The following is a 22,312-nucleotide window of genomic DNA, read 5'->3' as shown; positions in this document are numbered from 1 at the left end:
GCCGCCTATGGCACACAAAGTAAGAATATCTTGTCTATGTGGATTGCTGTTTGTTTACATACAACGTTCGCCTGTCTGGTCCAAATATAGAAACAGTTAAAAAAACAAAAGATAGGAAAAAAATCATGTTAAGGGTATAAACGTTCTCTTAATGCATGTACGTTCGTCTGTCTGTTATATAATAGCCTATATCGGTTGCTCATAGGGATCTCCGTGGCCAAGGATATTAGTACGCCAGCACGGAGCAATGACCTAGAAGATTACCGTCCATGTGATCGCTGTGAGTTCAAGTCCAGCTCATGCTGGCTTCCTCTCAAGCATATGTGGGAAAGTCTTCCAGCATCATGCGGAGGGTCGTGGGCTTCCCCCGGGCCCCGGTTTCCTCCCACTGTAATGCTGGCCGCCGTCGTATAAGTAAAGTGTTCTTGAGTATGGCGTAAAACACCAATCAAATAAACAAATAAATATTGTTAGAGGTAAATTGTTATGACCGTTGATCTGTGAGCCATCCGATCAGTTGTCGTTAAAACCGTACTCTGTAAATAACGGTCATTGCGTAGGCCAACATTTTTATGAATATGTGCACATTGTTGCGTTCGGAGTAAAACACCAGTCAAATAAAATGAAGTCTATTGCTCATAACATCAAAGCTAAGGAACGTGTGTATACCCAAATGATGCTAAAAGTAAATAGAATCTTAAAATTATGTACGTATTTGCACACATTATCTTCAGCCTTACTATAATGTCTATAGGCCATGTCTCCATAAGGCTGTCTATTGTGCAGTGTTAAGAGAAAAGGGAACTGTGTTAACCATTGTGAGGATGTAGAGTGTAAATGTGTAAAAGCATATTGAGGGATTTATCTCCCCTGCTTTGATAACCTATTTCTCAGAACTAAGTATCTTGTGTTTCAGTCTGCGCAGATTTGTCACATATCGAAGCACGGTGTTAATTATTTTGACAGGTAAGTACTGTAAGATGAGGTAGGTCTATGTTTATGTCGGAATATTTCTATCAGGTGAGGGAGTTGTCTTTACTCGATGATTTGACCGACTCTCAGACAGTATTTAAGTGCCCTGCTCGTCCACAAAGGGACACGAAGTGGACGTACGACTGAGGGGTGTGTCTGTATTGACTCTACTGTCAGCTTGTGTGAAGCTCTGACACTGTCTATAAACAGTTGTAATGTTTTCTTCTCAAGAAAAACGACTGATTGAATTGGGGTCAAGTTCATACTGTCTAATTATATCGATCTTCTCACTATATATACAGGGAGATAGTACGTTATTAATGTACTTTTCTGAAGCTTTGACCTTGAAAAGCATTATGTAGGGTTTTGTTGAAGATCGTTTGTGTAACTTGACACAGCTGAATCTGTCAGGACAGCCGTATGCTGCACGTAGGCCTTCTTATACATTAGCTCGAGCTGTTTGTTTGAGGACAGAACTAACGCTGGCCTACTTCTACAGTCTACCTGAGGTTACATATCTCCCAATCCAGGCTATTTGGTTGTCTTTAAACTGTCCCCGACATAACACTGTATCTAATCGGACGTACTTCACACGTTGGAGCGAAGTCAAAATTTCCGGTTTAAACATTTTAAACCAGTGTTGATGGTAGGGTATAGCAGCTCTGTTGTAGTCTGTACTTCTGTGGTTCCTGGCAATAGCATAATAAAACACTGGGAGTTGGAAGACTAAATTTGACCTTAATTAATAACCGTTTTAATCCAAGTAAGAACTGTTCATGTTACTCGTCACTATTAGTAATGTGGTATTTAATATATCTATTATATATTATATAAACTTCTGCAGATAGAGATATTCCAGAGGTTTGACCCAATTATCACACAGTATATAGGGTCATGTTACCTTCATAACCACTGTAGTCAACAGGCTTGGCCAAATTGTCATATTTAGTGCCGACATTGCTGCTGAAGGCGTTTTCGTACTGGTTGTTTATAAACCTACTTTTAAATCGCGACAATCTCGTTTTTGCACACAAATCTGCTAATTATGGGCGGGAGCTATATATCTATCGAACATCACTATCAAACACCTCTGCCCAAATTGGCTTGACCAGACCTTTGTCAAAAAAATCTGTCGCACACAATGAAAGGAAGAATCGCCAAATTTCTAACTGAGCAGAATGGATTTCTTCTCAGGAAAGCGAGGTTTGCATACTCTCCTCGTACCTGTATTGATATTTTAATGCTTCTTAAACGAGAATTGGAGAATAGCAACAAAAGTACTGTAGCCAATATGTTGTTGGAAAACGAAAAGAGATGGAGGCTGTGTGCTGTCTTGAACGTTAATATTTTTGTAAATAGGAACACCCTCACAGGTGGCAGTCTGAGCGATTTGCCGTTCTCATTTCAGGAACAAAAACGAGCTCATAATGGCCGAAAGCAAGCAGAATCGGGATGATGTTCTCACATGTTCGATATGTATGGAAATATACCGGCAACCGGTAATACTACCCTGTCAGCACAGTTTTTGTAGGAAATGCATTCATTTGTATGCTGACAAGTCTAAATCTGTGCAGACAGATGAGACCTCTGACAGCACGGGGAGTGAGGACGATCATCAGCAGATAGCATGCCCTGTGTGTCGGGCATCGACCAGTCTGGGGAGAGAAGGTGTGGCTGGTCTGCCTCCCAACTTTCACCTGGCGGAAATTGTGGAGAAGTTCTCTGCTGTAAAGGTTGAGGATGACGCCCCATATTGTTCTCTGTGTGAGGAGGAAAATCCTGCTAAAGCTGTCAAGTTTTGTACCAACTGTGGTGTGTTCTACTGTCAGGAATGTCTTGCTATTTGTCACCCAATGAGGGGGCCTCTGAAACGTCACCGACTGATTTCGTCCCTGGAGTACCTCTCCCAGGAAACTTCACAGGGTCAAGTCAGCAGGGACCACCAATCAACGCAGCAGCAGCAGCCGTCATGTGCTGGACACGGTCAGCCATTCGGCTTGTACTGTGTACCATGCAGGATGGTGATCTGTATGGGGTGTGTGGTTGACCATCCGAAACACGCTGTGCTAGATATAAAATCAGCAGCTGAGAATGACAAGGTAATGCGAAAAAGACATTCGTGTATCAACTGTCAAACAAAATGGATGTTCTGAGTCAATAATCGTAAGGTCAATACCCAAAACAACGATGAACATGAACTACGAAAAAACTAAGAAATTGTGTATGTTCAAAATTACTTTGGAATCATGCAAAGAGAAGTATTAAACGGTTTTCATTGATGTTAGAAAGAAGCAAGGAATGTTCTAGGCGAATAACTTAAATCGCTATCTAAATCATGTACCATGCTAGTATATAAGTCGATAATGAAAATAAATATGGCATGATTTAGAACTATATATTGACCCCAAATTTATGATCTGTGGTGAAGAATGGGGCATTTTGTCATGCGCCTTGATGGGGCATTTGAAAGGCAGATTTTTTAACGTTTTTTTTTTTCTCATTTTTTTCCATTACAGCCAGTGGTTTTGAAAAAGATTAGTGAACTAGAGAAAGTGCTGCAAGAAACTAGAAAATCACTGTCAAGAGTTATGAGGCTGCACAAGAAGATACAGGTTAGTATTTTCTATGACACCGTTTCAGCCTGTGTTGAACTGCATACCCTGGTGACTCATTTTGACTATGTGGAGTATTGCTATCATTCACAAATCCAGGTAACATACAGCTGCCAATCATCTAGTCTTGATAAAGCTGTCTTCTGTCACCTATCATATATGTAGATTACAATTTAAGAGTTAAACCCGAACACTGATGAGTTTTTATAAGAATTGAAAGAGGGGAATACACGGATTGATGCGGAGACGTATTAGCGTGAAGGACGAGTCTATTTTACCTATTTCAGGTTGATCTAATCAGACTATCATATTATTATGACTTTCTTGACACACACGCGATATGCCCACCTCAGACAACTCCATTTGATATATCATTGCCAATCTTATGCTGTCATAATAATATCCATAATATATATACGTACACCATTTGATCTGATGGGGCGTTCGGGTTTGAACCAGCCCCAGGTATCTGAAGTACCGTGGGAGGCATCTAAGGCTTCACCATCTCGCCTTGTTCGGAGCATCAGTTGTGATGGCACGACCGTTTTTGCTATTGAAGCACGTACCTTTGAGTTTTGAGTCGACACTTACATGTACATCACTGGACTAAAGTGAAATAAATGATTTGTCTTTTCGCCAGGAAAACCAGGAACTTCACACTCAGGAGGTAGAAAAAGAATATGATGCAGCCTTGGAAGCCTTACAAGCCTGGAGGCAGCACTCCTTAGATGGTATAAAAACCCGCTATTCACAGTGGAATATGGAGTGCAGCTCTATACTTAAACATCTCCAGCTACATGCCCAAGAAATAGAGGGGATGATAAAGGCATGCAAAGATTTGTTAGGCTCAGAGGACGTCGAGTTTTTACAGGTAAATCAAACATGCACAATCTCTATCATTGGTTCAACTGCCTCAACTCCAGATGTTACCCATGACCCAACCATCCTTAGAAACTGTGATTCACGTGTTCAAGTCCATCTCATGCTGCCAGATCTACTAAAGTTGTAGATCCTGAGTTCAACAGCTTTATTTTGCTCAGTGGTACCCTCCGGTTGCTGTCCACTTTTCTACCCATAACTAAACCACTGTCTGATTAAAACAAGAAAGAAGTAATATGTAATGTCAAAATATATTGTATGTTGTTTTTCAAAAACAAGTTTTGTATGTAAACAGATCTTTGGGGGAAAATTGCATTGTATGAAACACCATGGAATTTATTAACCGGAATTGAGAGCTGATGTGGACTATGTATTGGATCAGGGATGGTCTAAAGGTTTGAGGTAATAGCCAAGGGTGCCTATATACTTGGAGAGGTAAGACATTTCAATTACAACTGTGTTCTTGGTACATGTTGAGGTGAAAGTATGGCTAGAGTATCTCAGTTTCGGTTATCATCTTTACATAATTTTATATGTGTTTTCAATTCTGTTTGTTGACAGGGTTCCACGGGCTTATCCAAAACGTATGTATAAATATGTTATGCCTCTCTATGCACGTGACTATTGTCAGCAGAGGTGCTTCTGTAACGCTGAGTACCAGCCCTGTAGTTGTCCAAAACATGACCCAAATGGAAATATGTGTACTGTACATCCGTTTGTCCAGACAAATCAGATCTAACCTGCTAGGAATAGTACATCGTGGCATTCTCATAACTGTGTGGTACGCAAGACTACTACATCACTGTATTTCTTTGTTTTCTGTCCTCTTCTCACAGAATTGACGACCAGCTGAATGAGATAAGAGCAGATCTGGAAAAACATGAGGTCAACAAACAGAAGCTTCTAGATTTTGTACAAGATGACGTTGTTGTCCCCAGACACGTGACAGTAAAAGAGACAATGCAAGAAAGTCAGGACGTAGAAGCAGCAGTCGGTGGACAAAAGTCACACCCACGTGTTACAAGTAGGTTCTTATATGTATAAAAGGTATACAATAAAGTGTGCTCACAGGACATAAACGACTGTAGGGTTTACATTGGTATGTGCATCGAAGACACAAACACAAAATGGAGAAGGCACACAGTTGTTTGTGTGCAAAACACACGATACACTGTGTTAAGGAAACAAACCGAGTGTGGGCAAAAGACACAGGGTAATGCAAGGTGTACAGTAGGGTGTACACAGAACACAGGCACTAATGTGAGGCATGCATTGGGGTGTGCACAAAACATAAACTTGTGTCAAGCATCCATTTAGGTGCCCACAGCAGATACAAACTAAGGTCAAGCATGTATTAGGGTGTTCACAGAAGATACAAACTAAGGTCAGGCATGTATTAGGGTGTTCACAAAAGATACAAACTAAGGTCAGGCATGTATTAGGGTGTTCACAGAAGATACAAACTAAGGTCAGGCTTGTATTAGGGTGTTCACAAAAGATACAAACTAAGGTCAGGCATGTATTAGGGTGTTCACAAAAGATACAAATTAAGGTCAGGCATGTATTAGGGTGTTCACAAAAGATACAAACTAAGGTCAGGCATGTATTAGGGTGTTCACAGCAGATACAAACTAAGGTCAGGCATGTATTATGGTGTTCACAGCTGATACAAACTAAGGTCAGGCATGTATTAGGGTATTCACGAAAGATACAAACTAATGTGAGGCATGTATTAGGGTGTTCACAGCAGATACAAAGATACAAACTAATGTGAGGCATGCTATAGGGTGACCAAAAAAGATAACTGATGTGAGGCATGCAAAAGGGTATGCACAAAAGATACAAACTAAGGTCTGGCATGTAGTAGGATGTTCACGAAAGATACAAACTAATGTGAGGCATGCTATAGGGTGGGCAAAAAAGATCAAAACTGATGTGAGGCATGCAAAAGGGTGTGCACAAAAGATACAAACTAATGTGAGGTATGCAGTAGGGTGTGCACAAAACACAGTGTGAGGTATACCGTAGAGTGTGCACAGAAGAGACTGACTAAGGTATACAGTAGTACTGCTGTACTGCCCAGAAGACGCAGGCTACTGTGAGGTATACAGTAGGGTGTGCCCAGAAGACACAGACCAATGTGAGATACACAGTAAGGTGTGTACAGATTACAAACCCATGTGAGGTATACAGCAGGATGTGCACAAAAGACACAGACTAATGTGAGGTATCCAGTTGAGTGCACCCAGAGGACACAGGCTTATGTGAGGTCGACAGTAGGGTGTGCCCAGAAGACACAAACTGATGGGAGGTATCCAGTTGGGTGCGCCCAGAGGACACAGGTTTATGTGAGGTCGACAGTAGGGTGTCCCCAGAAGACACACACTAATGTGAGGTATATAGTAGAGTGTGCACAAAAGACACAAAGTTATGTGAGGTATACAGTAGGGTCTGCCCAGAAGGCACAAACTAATGTAAGGTAAACAGTAGGGTGTGTACAGAGGATACCAAACTAATGTGAAACATTGGTACTTGTAAAGTGCACTTTGGGCTCAACAATCAAAAGGCATTCAGTAGGCCATCCTAAGAAATTTAAAGCCAATGTAAGCTATATACTGCTTGGATGGCTAAAAATAATTAAAAAAAAAATGTAGTGTATACAGCAGTTTGGTTTTATAAAAAAAAAATGAAGTACATTGTAGAATTATATATCAGCAGCTGTACAGTTAAAATAGGACAGAGGGTAGTGACTCTCAGTGCCTACCTGATATTTACCCTCTGTATAAAAATCAACAGAAGTAAGTAAGAGGTAAAGTTAGAACAGGACAGATAGTAGTGTACCCCTCGTTGTCCCACGCTGTGTACTGTATGTGTACAAATTAAAGGTGTAATGTTAGATCAGGACCGGTGTGTGTGTATTCTTTAGTGCCTGGGTGATATTTACCTCAGGAATACAAATCAGCAGGAGCACTGTTAGAGCAGGACAGATAGTAGTGTACCCCTCGTTGTCCCACGCTGTGTACCGTATGTGTACAAATTAGAAGGTGTAATGTTAGATCAGGACCGGTGTGTGTGTATTCTTTAGTGCCTGGGTGATATTTACTTCAGGTATACAAATCAGCAGGAGCACTGTTAGAGCAGGACAGATAGTAGTTTATCCTTTGGTGTCTGGGTGATATTTACTTCGTGTGTACAAATCAACAGGTGTACTGTTAGGACAGAACAGATAACATATTGTAGCCTATCTTTTATTGTCCAGACCTGTGATATTTAACATATAACTGATAACAGAATATATGACAACTCTCTGAAGTATTAATGAAAGAAGCACCCAAGTGAAAACTCATCATTATTTGCTAGATTCAAATATAGTCAAACACTTATTTCAAAGTGAAAAGAAATCTTAACTGTTTCATTATTAATAATAAAGGGTAGAGATTCCAGGTATGCGCACCTATACATCAGTAATTGTTTATCTACATGTTTCCTCTCACTTGATATAAGTTTGTTTTTAATACTTAAATATATTAACTCTCTTTTAAAAAATCTATTGAAGAAAATTGAATCCAATAGGTCTTTACTACCAATAATTCTGTTGGAATAAATAGTCTTCGGGGTACTGTGTCAAAGAAAGTCACTTGGTAAGTTATGTGCGGCGAGTTATCTCTCTTACTAGACAGACAGCTCCGGTAGCATGATACTCCACGAATGACAACAGGCCCACTGCAGCTTAATAGTGAATTGTGTGTTCAAATATGTCATAACTGACAACTAAAATCAAGTGTCGGATAGAGGAAGGTATTGTTCTTGTTGTAGGTGATAAGTTTCAAACAAATTAGAGTGCTAAAAGTCTGTATTTTAACCCAGTACTTAGTCTTTGTCGTACCCGTCATTTAGTGATGGATCCAAGTCGAAGCTCAACTTTTTTACACTGGCTGAAAATGACAGAGATCTGTGTATAAATTACATTCGTGTCAGAAATATATGTCATTTTATCCCAAGAGATTGTGGAGAAAGTAAAACCACGGTATGTGTACAGGTATTTACACCTCAGTTTTAGAGCGTGTGTTTACGGTTTGCTGTTGCTTATGCTGCTTCTGTTGTGCTTTTGCAGAGCCCACGCTGAGATTCACAGAGACAGACGACAGGAAGCTGAGAATCACTGACAGCGGCTGTATGGTAAAGGATGAGGACTTGTCCAATAGGTGGAGGAGAGCTGTGACAGACGGGCATTACCAGACGGGCAGGTACTACTGGGAGATACACATCACCTGTTCACCTGGCTGTCACTGTTATGTAGGAGTTACACAGGAGAGCTGTGATGTGAGTGAGGAGACAGACCCTGGCTGTAACACCTGGTACATTGGGATGATGTACCGTGGTGATGAGGTCAAGTGTTTTAGTCACAGTGGTGGTGAGATCAAACCTGACTATCGACAGTACAGACTTTACACACGACCTCATCACCTGGGTGTGTACCTGGACTGTGATAACCACACCCTGACAGTCCTGGACTGTGACAACAACCAGGAAATGTACACAGTCAGTGATGTTATCGTCACAGAGCCTCTCGTGCCATGCGTTGAGTTTGATGTCGGGTCTGGATCTGTGTCTGTGTCTGCTCGTCTGGTAACGGGTGACTCTGCAACTCTGCCTCCAGTTCTCTGTAATATGATAAGCACTTCCTGACCATCGGGTAATTATTTATTACATCTTTTCCATCATATTATAATTTGTTGAAATAGACTTTAATTAGTTTTTTTTTTAAACAAACTGACCAGTTTGCACATAGATAGTTTAGTCAATGTCAGCAGTGTGGCTAATTCATTATGTATAGCTTCTTCTGCAAAGTGGTGAGAGATCTGTTACAAGCTTATAGCGTCTGTCTGACTTGTCCTGAACATCAGTGTCAGTTTTCTTCCAGACAAAATACATGTAGATAATGACTGGGTGGTTTTATTTTTAGTAATGGAGGCTTGTAAATCAGCATAATCAGGAGTGTCACTGAGCAAAACAGGTCACAGTTTATATGGTCAACATGGCACCTGTAGAAATTCTTGTTGTATTATATAACTTTAGATCCTATGAAAAAAATGAAATGAGAGAAATATCCCTTACCTTTTTAGGTTAGACGAGAGCATTGATTGTCCTTAGTAATTATGTAGTAAATCTTCGACCTAAAAATGTATATACCCTATCTTTCGTGTGGCACCATGCCATACCTCCACATCCAGCTTGCACTTTTGTCTACAACATTCTCAGCTACCAGCTTTCTTTAGCTGCAGTGGCTGAAAGTGAAGTCATAACATTTTCTTACCTTGGTAACCTCAAGAGAGATTGGCAGTAACAATGGGGAAAAAGTTTTCAGTTCCATCCCAAACAAATAAAATTCTGATGTATTTTATTTAAACGTGTTAGATGCAAAGTAGCATAGCAGAAATTTATAGTGTATGAACAACTTAAATGCCTCTTTGTCAGTTTTATCCTATCAGTCGGACTTCATTTTGGAGGCAAATCTTGGACCCTGCATTTCCTTAAAATGCAACACTTGTTGTCCTTAGATGCTAAAATTATACCACTTCTCCCCAGCTGTGCAGAAGTTATGAAAAAATTGCTAGGCCTATCCCGACTTGTACCTGTAGAAATGAATGAAAAAAAAAACAAACAAATTTTTATTATTATTGTTGCATCGACAGCACATTTAATCAAATTTCATCAAAGATAAGAAACAGATCAACTTTCAGACCTATTTTGAAACACAGCATTAGCATATTTAATGTTGTAAAGTCACTGTGCATACTACAAAATTGCACTACATAATTATGCATTGCTATACTAAGTGTCATACATGTATGTAGGTATTTCACAATATGTGATGTAAATAACTTGCTACGTCTAATTATAAACATCCTGAAACAGTTCTGGTCAAATAAATGCAATCTGACACTCACCTGTGTAATTGGAATTTGGAAAGACAAGCCTTATGTTAAAGTGAGAGGGGGGGAATTTTGCATAAATAGCAGGATGGGGGCTGGGGTGGAGGTAGATTGGTTTGGAGTTGTAATGGTTTGTAATAACTCATGGTAAATATCCCAAAAGTAGTCCAGTTAAGTTAAGACACTCATAACTTGACCTTATCACAATAAAAGTGATCAGGCACAATTGGGTTTTTGGATTTTTTCTTTGATTTTCCTTTACTATTTATGCAGTAAATTTGCCAAATTCAGCCTCAAAAATATATATCCCGTACTAAACTTTCATGTTGTACCATGCCATACCTGTACATGGAGTTTGCACTTTTCTCTACCACATATCAGAAATCAACCTTGCATTAGAGCCATTTGTATGAACTGTGGTTGCTGGAGGTGAAGTCATAACATCTTCTTATCTTGGTAGCCTTCATGGTGTGGGTAGTGATACTGGGCAGAAGGTTTTTAGTTCTCTCCAAAACAATTAAAATTCTGACATAATTAAACTGGAAGCAAAATAGCAGCGCAGAAATTTATAGTGTGTCTTTGTGGCAGTTTTATCCAGTTTTTTCAGTGCCCATTCAAACTTCAGTTCGGAAGAAATCTTGGACTCAATTGCCCGAATTGGGCTTGTGTAACCTATAAGGTGTACTAGAGGTATACTTGAATCACATCTGAGGTGTACCATTCAGGTGTAGCATATCTGAAGGTGTGTCTGAGGTACACATGTACTTGGGGGTGTAGGTCTACATGTATGTGAGGTGTATTGAAGGTGAATCTGAGGTACTGTGGTTGGTAAAAAGATGATGCCTGAGGTGTATCTGAGGTACAGGTGGAGGTATAGCTCTGGTGTATGCTATTGGCAAGGTGGATTTACCTGAGTGTAACATTTAACACACTGTTTTCACTTTTATTTGGGTAGAGAACAACCCCAACACACTAAGGTAATGGCTGTATTAATATAGATAAATTTAAATTGTCAGTCTGTAAGTGCTTGCAGTTCTTTGTTTATGGAATCTGTAATTTCCAGCTGATTTACAACAACAACAGTGATTTACATTTACATGAGGTGCTTGAACAAAGTTTAGTGCTACTCTTTTTCTATGCACTTTAGATGTGTGTATGTGCTCACACTTTACAAATTCAGCCCCAGGAAGTATCAGTCATTGCACAATTGGGTTCTCCCACAACCTGGAATATGTACATTGTTAAGGACAGCCATCTTTGAATAATCAGGAAAAAATATACATCTATCCATGCTCTGTGGTTGGTGAATATTTGCATGCTGAATGCCAAGTGTGTACTGGCTGAGACAAAGGCTTTGTTTTATTTGTTTTATTTATTTTGTAAACATTTTCTTTTGGACATTTGTAATTTTGTAGTCACCATTTTGTTTGAAGTATGATGCCTGAATCTGATCTCTTATTTTAAAACTTTAAAAAAGTTGCTGAGTTTGCTGCTGATCACTTAATTATGATAAAAAAACTTTTAAAGTTTCTGAGGTGAAGCTTAGGTACATCGTCTAACATGTTCAAGTGTTAATACTTTTCAAAGTTGCTAAGGTGTATTTGAGGCATATTATCTCATGTTCTATGTTCTTTAGGTATATCTGATGTATAGACATATGGCTGGTGTAAACTTGAGGTACAGTACACCTCAGGTAATATAGATGGGATGTACATCTCTATACCTGGCTCTGAGGTGTAGGTGAGACACACACCCCATATACACCTCATTTATACCTTACACTGTGATGTTCACCTCATGTCTGTAAAGGATATAACGTGTCAGTTAAAGTCACCTTTTTCAGCGTAATCCAACAGGAACCTCTAGTAAAGCGCCCTATTTCAACACCTTTTTTTTCTATTTTAATAGAAGTTTGTTTAGGCAGAATACACACAAAACATTTTTTCTGTTAACCTATCCTGTAAGGTATGGCTAATCCCATGTTCAACAAAGTTTGGTTAGCATGCCAATTCGGCGCAATCCTCTCACAAATGCTGACATCCTCTCAAGCTGTAGGTGAGAAGGTCTTGCAGCAACCTGCGGATGGTTATGTGTTTTTTCCGGTCTCTGCCCGGTTTCCTCCCACCATAATGCTGGCAGCTGTGGTATAACTATGTACAGCTTAAACACCAATCAAATAACTCAAATGTTGATATCATTCTTTCGTGTATGTTTGGCCTTTTTTGATTTTACTTTGTGTATTGAAACTTTGCCTTTACTAACACATTGTCACTACACATTGTACCTGGCCATAGTTTGACTAAATACATGAATAGTGTTATGCATTAGAGTGTAAACGTGTCACATGTCTACAGTATTAAACATTTTGAGAAGTTTATGAGATGTCTACACTCAATATAAACATTTGTTTACTGGAATATGTCTTTTTGTTAATATATCCACCCCATTACTATGTAAATATCGGATGTGTTTACCATTATAAACACATCTCTTAGTTACGAGACTTTTCTTTTATGAATAAAAACTAATATTGTATCAGAAATGTGTTTAAAAACTAAACTTGTTTTTCAGTATGTAAGCTATGTGAGGAAAGATGTTAAGCATTTATATTATAAATTATAAATATTCCCTTTAAACGAGATTTGCATGTAATTGCTGTGATGTTAGATAATATGCATTACTGCACATTGTATTTACTGCCCAGGTAGATCCCTGTAAGTAATACACCGTGTCTGGTGATTATATATGATGGCATTGTGATAATTTGGCCCAGTGCAAATCATATGTTTTAGCTGTATTATATGCTCTTCTTAATACATGTATATACTTTGATTACATGTATGCTGTGTGTCGGTTGTTTAAGGATTTTGTTCAGAATATAGATTGCGTTTGGCTTGAAAGTGCTTAGTCCGGTGAACTGATAGGTGTATAGTTGTTACACCGCTTTTCTTTGGTTTTTCTCTTACAAATTTGATGTAAACAATCTTGTCCACAATTTTTCTTTCAAAAACCTAATCAATTTTTGTTCAATTGAGCGGTAATTCTCTTTTATTGCATAGGTATATGAATAACTACAACATGAGCTATCTCCTTCTTGTGTTTAAGCAGCATCACCCAGAGCTGTAGATCTACACGTGCTTAAAGTATATTGACATGTATAATATACACCCTGGCATTGTCTGCTTGTAAGACACTCACAGCCAACTAGTAATGACACATATCCCTATTCGTGCTCTACAGAATGGGTAGATAGTTCCATTTTAAGTTAACCTCAAAGACCACCATTCGTCTCCAAGTTGATGTGCAGCTCATGTATCCAAACGCTTGATATGTTGCAATGTGCGAGTTGCTCAGGGTGTTTTTGCTTCAAAGTCTCCATACATGTAGGTTAAAACACACAACAATATGTCCATCTAAAATCAGCTGGAAAATCATCTTTGATTTTTGCACTTAGCAAATGTAAAAGTCTGGCTTTGAGTAATTCTAGACCATTGACGTATAATAAATTGCAATTAACATCACTTCATTTGTTTTACCTAATTCTGCTTAAGCCATGGTGCTAGGGGACATGTAAATAGCTACTGTTTATGCATTTACATGAAGAGTTAGAGTAAACCCTTGGCTGAGGTAAATTGACAAGAGGTTGTATTTCGCGGGTTATGTTTGACCATATGCCAGCTATAACACTGTTGTCGCCTCTCTGGTTTGATTCTCTATGCTGTCAGTCTTTACAGGCATGAGATGTGTCCTCTTTTTGGAGGAATTCCTCTTTATTTATAAAAAAATACATCAGAAAAATGTTCAGAATTTAATTTAGAACTGCTAAAAATGAGAAAATTGTGATTTGTAGTTTTCTCTTTTTCAACCCAGTGACTGTCCTCATCCGTGTCTGTAAGCATTTTGTACCTGATTTACTTTAATAGGCGGTGTCATCACTAGTACTGTAGCTGTGACAACCTGTGGTCAAGATTATGAGGTCATCTATCAGAGCATTGCGCCATTGCAACTGCTTGCTGTTGTTTTGATGTCAGTTGTATTTGTATTCATCTACATGTATGATTCAGTGATATTTTGCCATTTTCTGTCCTTTGAGTTCCAACTTCTGAGAAATGCGATAAATAGAAAGAAGTGATTGTGTATTATCTAATTCTGGTTTAAATGATTGAGTTGGTGTCAGTGAAATGTAATAATACACTCGTAAAACCATGAACCGTATGTAGTATTGTTACTCAATTTTTTACGTCTGTGAACTTCATATTCAACATACAGTGTATATTCAAGTCACCTGATGGGTATCTTATCAGTAGTGCTGTGTTTCCTCAGAAATCCCGACTCCTCACATTACCCGATGAGTATTTTCTCGGGGAGGGGGGGGGGGGGGCTGGTTTTTCTCTCTCAAATACCGGGTGCACACATTATACATGTTGTGTAACTTCTCAGGAGAGATGGTTTTCCTCTCTCTCTAATACTGGGTCCACACATTACCTGATGTATAACTTCTTAGGAGAGATGCTTTTCGTCTCTTTCTAATACTGGGTCCACACATTACCTGATGTATAACTTCTCAGGAGAGATGCTTTTCGTCTCTCTCTAATACTGGGTCCACACATTACCTGATGTATAACTTCTCAGGAGAGATGGCTTTCCTCTGTCTCTAATAACGGGTCCACACATTACCTGATGTATAACTTCTCAGGAGAGATGGCTTTCCTCTGCCTCTAATAACGGGTCCACACGTTACCTGATGTGTATCTTCTCAGGAGAGCTGTTTTCCTCTCTCTGTAATACCGGGTCCACACATTACTTGATGTGTAACTTCTCAGGAGAACTGTTTTCCTCTCTGTGTAATACCGGGTCTACACATTACCTGATGTATAACTTCTCAGAAGAGATGGTTTGTCTCTCTCTCTAATAACGGGTCCACACGTTACCTGATGTATAACTTCTCAGGAGAGCTGTTTTCCTCTCTGTGTAATACCGGGTCCACACATTACTTCATGTGTAACTTCTCAGGAGGGCTGGTTTTCCTCTCTATATTACCGGGCTCACACAAACTTAAGGTGTAACTTCTCAGGAGAGCTGTTTTCCTCTCTGTGTAACACCGGGTCCACACATTACTTCATGTGTAACTTCTCAGGAGGGCCGGTTTTCCTCTCTCTATTACCGGGCTCACACAAACTTAACGTGTAACTTCTCAGGAGAGATGATTTTCCTCTCTCTCTAATATCGGGCCCACACATTACCTGATGTATAACTTCTCAGTTGAGCTTGTTTTCCCCCTCTTACTACATATAATACCGGGTCCCCACATATGTATCTTTCAACATGTGCATGGTTTCACCTCATTCGATCTACATGTATATCTCTCTCTCTGTCTGGATCTCGATAGACACCTGTTCCATATATTAGGCTACCTGATTTATATATCCTCAGGTGTGGACAGCTCCATTTCTTTCTCATTCCGGGCATGAGGTGTGTACTTTCTTTCTCCGTCTAATTCGTGGTCCTCCTATCTCCTTCCTTGAGTATACGTGGCTCAAATTTTCATTTATGTTGCGTTACGTCACGTTACGAAGCAGACAGGAGACTCTAGGAAAAAGATGAGAAATATATATCTCAAATAGCTTGTTGGCTTCCACAATATGGTCGTGGATATGGGATGCGGATGGTCGTGGGTTTCCTCCCACCATAAAGCTGGCCGCCGTCGTATAAGTGAAATATTGTGCGGCGTAAAACGCCAACCAAATATATATTTAAAGAAGGCTCTTTATTAACTCTTTACCCGTGAGGGTGAAAAACTTCAAAAAAAAGAGCTTCAAACTCTTGTGATCGGCGGGATCCAAGATTTGAACTCATGCTTTCCTTGTGTAGCCGTAACTGATAGACCCCCAGTGGATATACTGCCTCACTTCGTATGTGCGGGAAAGCGATGAGTTTTGTTCAGCCGCGTCTTGTGACTTGTAGATGATGATATGATTTATTGCTGGAATGAAGCTGTGAAGTCACATGATGAGCGCGAGGTGTTGACGCTACAATATTAGCAAAAAGAAAGCTCAATAAGTATTTATGTTACACAGTTAGAAGCCATGCATCAAGACATTAAGAGTTAAAGCATGACAAAATCAAATAAATATATCGCGCCTGGCGGTATATGTATGTATATCAAAACACATCAAAACAGTTCATAAAAATCATGACATTCCAAGTTTAATCAATTCAAACGGCATTAAAAAGTAACAAAATTATTGTTGACATGAAATGACGGACAGCTTTACGTTCTCCAGTCTTAAAACATGCATGTAGCCGCCTGCTAACGATGGCTGGACAGAGATGTATTATCGCGTGCCGGCGGAGGTATTAATTAAGGATGGTGGAAGGTTATAGAACTCATGTCATTTCTACCTAACTTAACTGAGTACTAGGATATACCATGATCAGATGTTTAAAGATTACAATTACACACACCTTAAAACGTTGTTTACACAGACTGGTGCATAATACGCAGAAAACCAAATTACAAATTTAACGATTCGATTTCAACAACTAGACAAGCCTGTTTTAAATTATCATTAATAGGACAACAATTACGTAAAACTGTGTACAGCATTTACCGTCCTTTATGGCTTCACGACAGTAATTGTCATGTCAGGGTATATATTTGGATTTTCAGATTTGTCAACATCTTATGAGTACCTATTTCCGCTACTGTTGAGATAATTTCATTCAGTGTTTATGAAGAACAATCAAACATCTCCAGATCTGAGATTTGTAACCTGCCTTTTTCGTTCAGCACAACCTTCAGTGCTTTTGTCAAAAGTAAAGACATTTTTTAGACCCCGGTTTTTCTCAAGTTTTGGTATTGATGGGATAAATGATACGGAATCGACGCTGATTGGCTGACAGTAGACATAGAGTTTCCTGGGCTAAACCCTCCATCTTTACTGGACATTTGGGGTTTGTCTCTCTCCCAAAATCCAATCAGAATCATTCAATCACCCAACCATTGTTCATGTAAAGGTTATATATGGGTGTCCCCATAGTAGTGGCACACGAAATTGCCTGTTTCGTCGCACTTTCTTTAACTCCATTAATATTGGTTTGTGAGGTGTTGAAATCGACAGACAACGTCACAATCCCGAATTCCACACCCCATGGCACCGACGAAAACGTTACGTTTTGAAAGCCTCACAGGTGTTGCTGGAGATCCTATAAAACATTGTTAAATAAAAGAGTACATCGGTCAGAGTAAATCTATAACATCGACGTCATTGTGATAGCTGGAAAGTTGTCACTGGAGAAATCCGGCCTAAGGGCAGTTTAGTTTAGATAAGGTCTGATTTTAACTGCACCGGTAAATGCTTTCCTTATAGTGGCTTATACAATCTCTGACATCAGAGCTTAAACAGAATCACGAAAAAAAAAAAATTACGAGTGAGCTTCATTGCAATATATTTGACGACATTGATCTAGGGTTACCCAAAATGCTGTATTGTCAACATACAATAACATTAAAACAATGCAATAGTTTCGGGGATGCGTGTTCTTGGTTTACGCAGGAATACAGTATAAATAAAAATATAAAAAAAAAGAAAACAAAAGGAAAAAAAATGCTAGATCCATTAAGGCACTTTCAAAATCAGTCAAAATCAACAGAAATCATTTTAAATGTGATAACCACTTCAAACTTAGTTCTTTCACATGTAAAATAACCTGATATTAAAATATGTTTTCAGTATTTTATCAGCAGCAGCATCTGCACCGCACACAATAAAGTCCATCCGCTAAGTTTACGTCATGCTACATGTAATGAATACAAAGTTAAGAGGTATAGAGATTGTATCAGGGCAGTATTTTGAAATTTTTTACTATTTAATTAGTTTATGGCATAAACGTTTTTATGATGCCATAAGGCAATGCGAAGAGAAAACGAAAGTGAAAATTCCAGCTTCGTGCATGAGATGAACATGAAAATACGATTGTTGCCAACTAAACTAAAGCCTCTATATTCCCCTTCGGTCGTACGTGGGAAAATCTTCACGCAGTCTGCGGTTGGGAGACTGCGGTTGCGGTTAGTTTGTATAAGTAATAGAATTGAGTGTTGTGTAATATAGCAATAAAATAAATTCAAAAAAAGCCTCTATAATCACGGGAATTCCCCTACCTCCATTCGGGTGAATGGAGCCTGACATTCTTACTTCTGGTATATACATGTGGCACTTGTTACAGGCACAGGTTTCCAGTAGAATGATTTTTCGTGGAAGGTATCTAATGTGAGTGAAGGAACTAGAACTAGATCTTGAAGTCAGAAAAGGGGAAGAAAGGGAGCTGTTGTCTATCATTCCAACTATATCATTTGTTCTTTATTTTTAGTCTTATTTCTTAATCAGAAATACGAATACCTCAATACAATTAAGACCTACATTATAGGGCTGAGACCAAGGCAGCGACGGCAACGTGATACAGGGTGAAACACGACCTATTGCCAATCTACCTTAGTTGGGGTTTTATTCTAGATCTTCATGTAAATGCATAAATAGTAGCAAATTACTACCCCCCTAGCACTATGGCTTAAACAGAATTAGGTACAAAACGCAGTGAAGTGTATTGCAACTGATTAAATGTCACTGGTCTAGAATTACCGGTACTCAGAATGCACATTTAACATACAATAACATTAAAACAATGCAAAGGGACGAGTCTTCAGCACTGGAATCTATAATATTCAATGACGGTACATAATTATTGTAACATTATTATAAGGAGTCGCATTGCTAAAAACAACAAAACATTTGTCAATGAATAATGTATAACTCAAGCTCTGGTTTGACGGGCCACAGATTCTGCAAAGTTAGAGGGTCTAAATCCAGGGCCCGTATTTATCAAATAGCTCAAGGCATCAGTCCCAAATTGCAAGTGCTTAACTCAGAACAGCAAAGGGCTTATATTGTGGTTGGTACATTGCTCTGCAGTAAAGAATACGTGTGTTGTAAACTTCCCCAATGCTGTCGCTGTGAGTTCAAGCCCGGCTCATGCTGGCTTCCTCTCCGACCGTACGTGGGAAGGTCTGTAAACAACCTGCAGATGGTCGTGGGTTTCCACTGCCCGCCGTCCATAATGCTGGCCATCGTAGTATAAGTGAAATATTTTTGAGTACGGCGTAAAATACCAATCAAATAAATAAATAAACTTCCAAGAACAAACAATTTTAATTGTGGCTGTGTTTGAATTTTTAGTTAAAGACGCTTGTTACTGGACCCTGTATTTTAACAGCATGTCACGGATATTATGCACGCACTCACCGTCGATCCACTCCCAGTGTCCTTCTGTACGTTGATCTGTTAAGCCGAGCCATAGACATGCTCTGAAGAAAACCTTCTCCAACAGCTGCCTCATGTCCGGGTGTTTTCTTATCAAATTGTCGTCAGCCATGGCAAGTTGCCCGCCACGATTACCACAACGTCTTTTGGCCTCATACCATGCCACCAGTAAGTAGTTCAACTGATAACATTTGTCGTCGTATTCCATCGTACGCACGGATGCTGACATATTTCTTTTGTTGTTACACAACGGTTGGCCATGGTGCACTGAAATCAATGTATATTTATTAAACAGGCCATCCTGGACGTAATTAAATTTTACAGAAATAAATTGGCAAAGGTATAATTAAGTAAAGTTTTTATTACCCGTTCTTTTGAAATATTTTTCCAGATTCTTTCAAAAGTGCAAGATTTGTGGGTATGCCTGATTTTCTGCAATGTTTATTTTAATTATTGCCATACATATACTACTAAATGAAAATATGCATTAAATATTGTGAGTTAATGAATTAAAGGTTTAGTTTCAGGTATTATCATACAACCAAGAAACAACTGTTTTTGCACGTGAGAATTGCGGCAACTAATATCACAATAAACAGGAAATGAACTTTTTAAATGAACTAAATATCATAGCACCCATCTCAAAAAATGTGTTTTGAAAGATCTGAACTCATTTTGAATACATCGTAGATCGCAGATTGGCCCAGCTTGCTCAGGGGCATCGGGTCTTACTGTATCTCTTTCACACTGGAGAGTCCATAGCCCTGTCTATAATGCCAATTTACGTGAAATAAATAAACTTTAAAAACAAATCCTAAAGAAAAAAGACAATTTTAAAGATTTTTCATTTCACGTTAATGCATCTAATAGTTGTTTACGAAATGGAGTAGAAATCGCTTTACTCACCGCTCTGCAATACGACCAGTAAATACATTAGCCTTAACCCCGGGCCATTATGTAAAGAAGACTGTTCAACATTTACACCATTGTAAATTCTACACCTTTGGAAAAATATTCATGGTAAGTATAATGTCAGTAAATGAATGTCTTATACATTAAAGAAGAAAAAACAAAACAAAACAAAAACAAACAAAAAATGAAAAAAGAAATGCAATTGAATATATATGGTGGTCATATTCACCTAGACAGTTGCGATTCTTTAGAGGCTTTCACATCGTTGTTTCGAAGCGGATGGCCAGTGCCTGCTAAAATAAATGTACATTGCAGCTGTAAGCGGTGTCAGTTCAGGAGAATGGCTGAATAGAGTGGATTCACAGGCGAATAATTCAGGTTTAGTTGCTTGGAAGGCTAGCGCAGCGTAAAACTCACGAGTCTCTCCCCATTGCGGTCGCTGCGAGTTCAAGTCCAAGATTTCAAGAGTCCCCCTCCGGCCGTACGTGGGAAGATTTTGGAGCAGCCTGCCGATGGTCGTGGGTTTCCCTCGCTCTGCCCGGTTTCATCCCGCCATAATGCTGGCCGCCGTCGTATACGTAAAATATTCTTGAGTACGGCGTAAAACACCAATCAAACAAATAAAATTAAATCATATTTTGCAGGTTCTGGTTAACATAGCACGTATCCAGGCAGTTTACGTTCTCCCTGGTTCAAAGATGTTGTAGTGGACGTACTGTCCAGTGCAAGTAGATTTCCGGTAATTTGTTGTGGACATTCCAGCGCAGATTTTTGTGTGCATAAAGTGACGGGGAAGCGGGGGGGGGGGGGGGGGGACTCTTCATGGGTGAATTTCTGTGCGAATTGAATGAGTTCAGGTTGTTTAATATCGTTGGGAAGTTCTCAGGTTTGGCAAGTACTAGTGTGTCATCAACATACTTGTGTGTCATCAACATACTAGTGTGTCCTCGATATACTAGTGTGTCATCAACATACTAGTGTGTCATCGACATACTAGTGTGTCATCAACATACTAGTGTGTCATTAACATACTAGTGTGTCATCAACATATTAGCGTGTCCTCGACATACTAGTGTGTCATGAACATACTAGTGTGTCATCAACATACTAGTGTGTCATCAACATATTAGTGTGTCATCAACACACTAGTGTGTCATCCACATACTAGTGTGTCATCGACATACTAGTGTGTCATCAACATACTAGTGTGTCATCGACATACTAGTGTGTCATCAACATAACGGTCGTAGCATTGTATGACCCTATCATTTATCAGTTGTTGAATTACTGTCTTTTCTAATTCAGTCATGATTTTGTTGGCAAGGGTGGCCTAATGGAGACCCAGTGGACACACTGTCTATCTGTTCGTACATGACAGGGTTGAAAAAAAAGGGCGTTTTTGTGCGCGAATCCAGAAATAGCTTTTTCAGCGTGGATTTTCGAAAAGTTTTCATTGTCTACACCCACTAAATCATTCATCAGTGGAAATCTGCCGAGCCTTCTATTGTTTGTTTGTGTAACTGAACTGTATACATATATTAGCTACTTGTGTGACTTTTTACGAATCCTGAAGATGACAAATACATTTTTTTCGAAATATAAAAACGACAAATATGCGACGTCTCAGTTTCTTTTGAATAGCCATGCTTTTTCTTTATGCTCAGCTCACTGTTGGATCAACACG

The 22,312-nt window shown here is 39.1% G+C and overlaps 1 protein-coding gene across 1 annotated transcript; it reads left to right on the top strand.

Annotated features, from left to right (window-relative positions):
• Positions 1-903: 903 nt before the first annotated feature.
• On the top strand, positions 904-14,609 carry LOC135463184 (probable E3 ubiquitin-protein ligase MID2). Its single transcript, XM_064740501.1, has 7 exons — positions 904-966; positions 2,381-3,071; positions 3,489-3,584; positions 4,225-4,455; positions 5,025-5,047; positions 5,300-5,487; positions 8,578-14,609. Exons 2-7 carry the CDS (start codon positions 2,400-2,402, stop codon positions 9,150-9,152), a joined length of 1,785 nt encoding a protein of 594 aa, XP_064596571.1. The 5' UTR covers positions 904-966; positions 2,381-2,399; the 3' UTR covers positions 9,153-14,609.
• The last annotated feature ends 7,703 nt before the right edge of the window (positions 14,610-22,312 follow it).

This window comes from Liolophura sinensis, chromosome 2 (assembly GCF_032854445.1).
Source record: "Liolophura sinensis isolate JHLJ2023 chromosome 2, CUHK_Ljap_v2, whole genome shotgun sequence".
NCBI classification, from domain to species: Eukaryota; Metazoa; Mollusca; class Polyplacophora; order Chitonida; family Chitonidae; genus Liolophura; species Liolophura sinensis.
This window is presented reverse-complemented; position numbering and strand designations above follow the sequence as displayed.

Bases quoted from the DNA above. Each gene is read 5' to 3' on its own strand.
- LOC135463184 (XM_064740501.1), top strand. From the start codon at position 2,400: ATGGCCGAAAGCAAGCAGAATCGGGATGATGTTCTCACATGTTCGATA. The intron at 3,585-4,224 runs GTTAGTATTTTC...TCTTTTCGCCAG, and splicing joins GGCTGCACAAGAAGATACAG to GAAAACCAGGAACTTCACAC. The intron at 5,488-8,577 runs GTAGGTTCTTAT...GTGCTTTTGCAG, and splicing joins GTCACACCCACGTGTTACAA to AGCCCACGCTGAGATTCACA.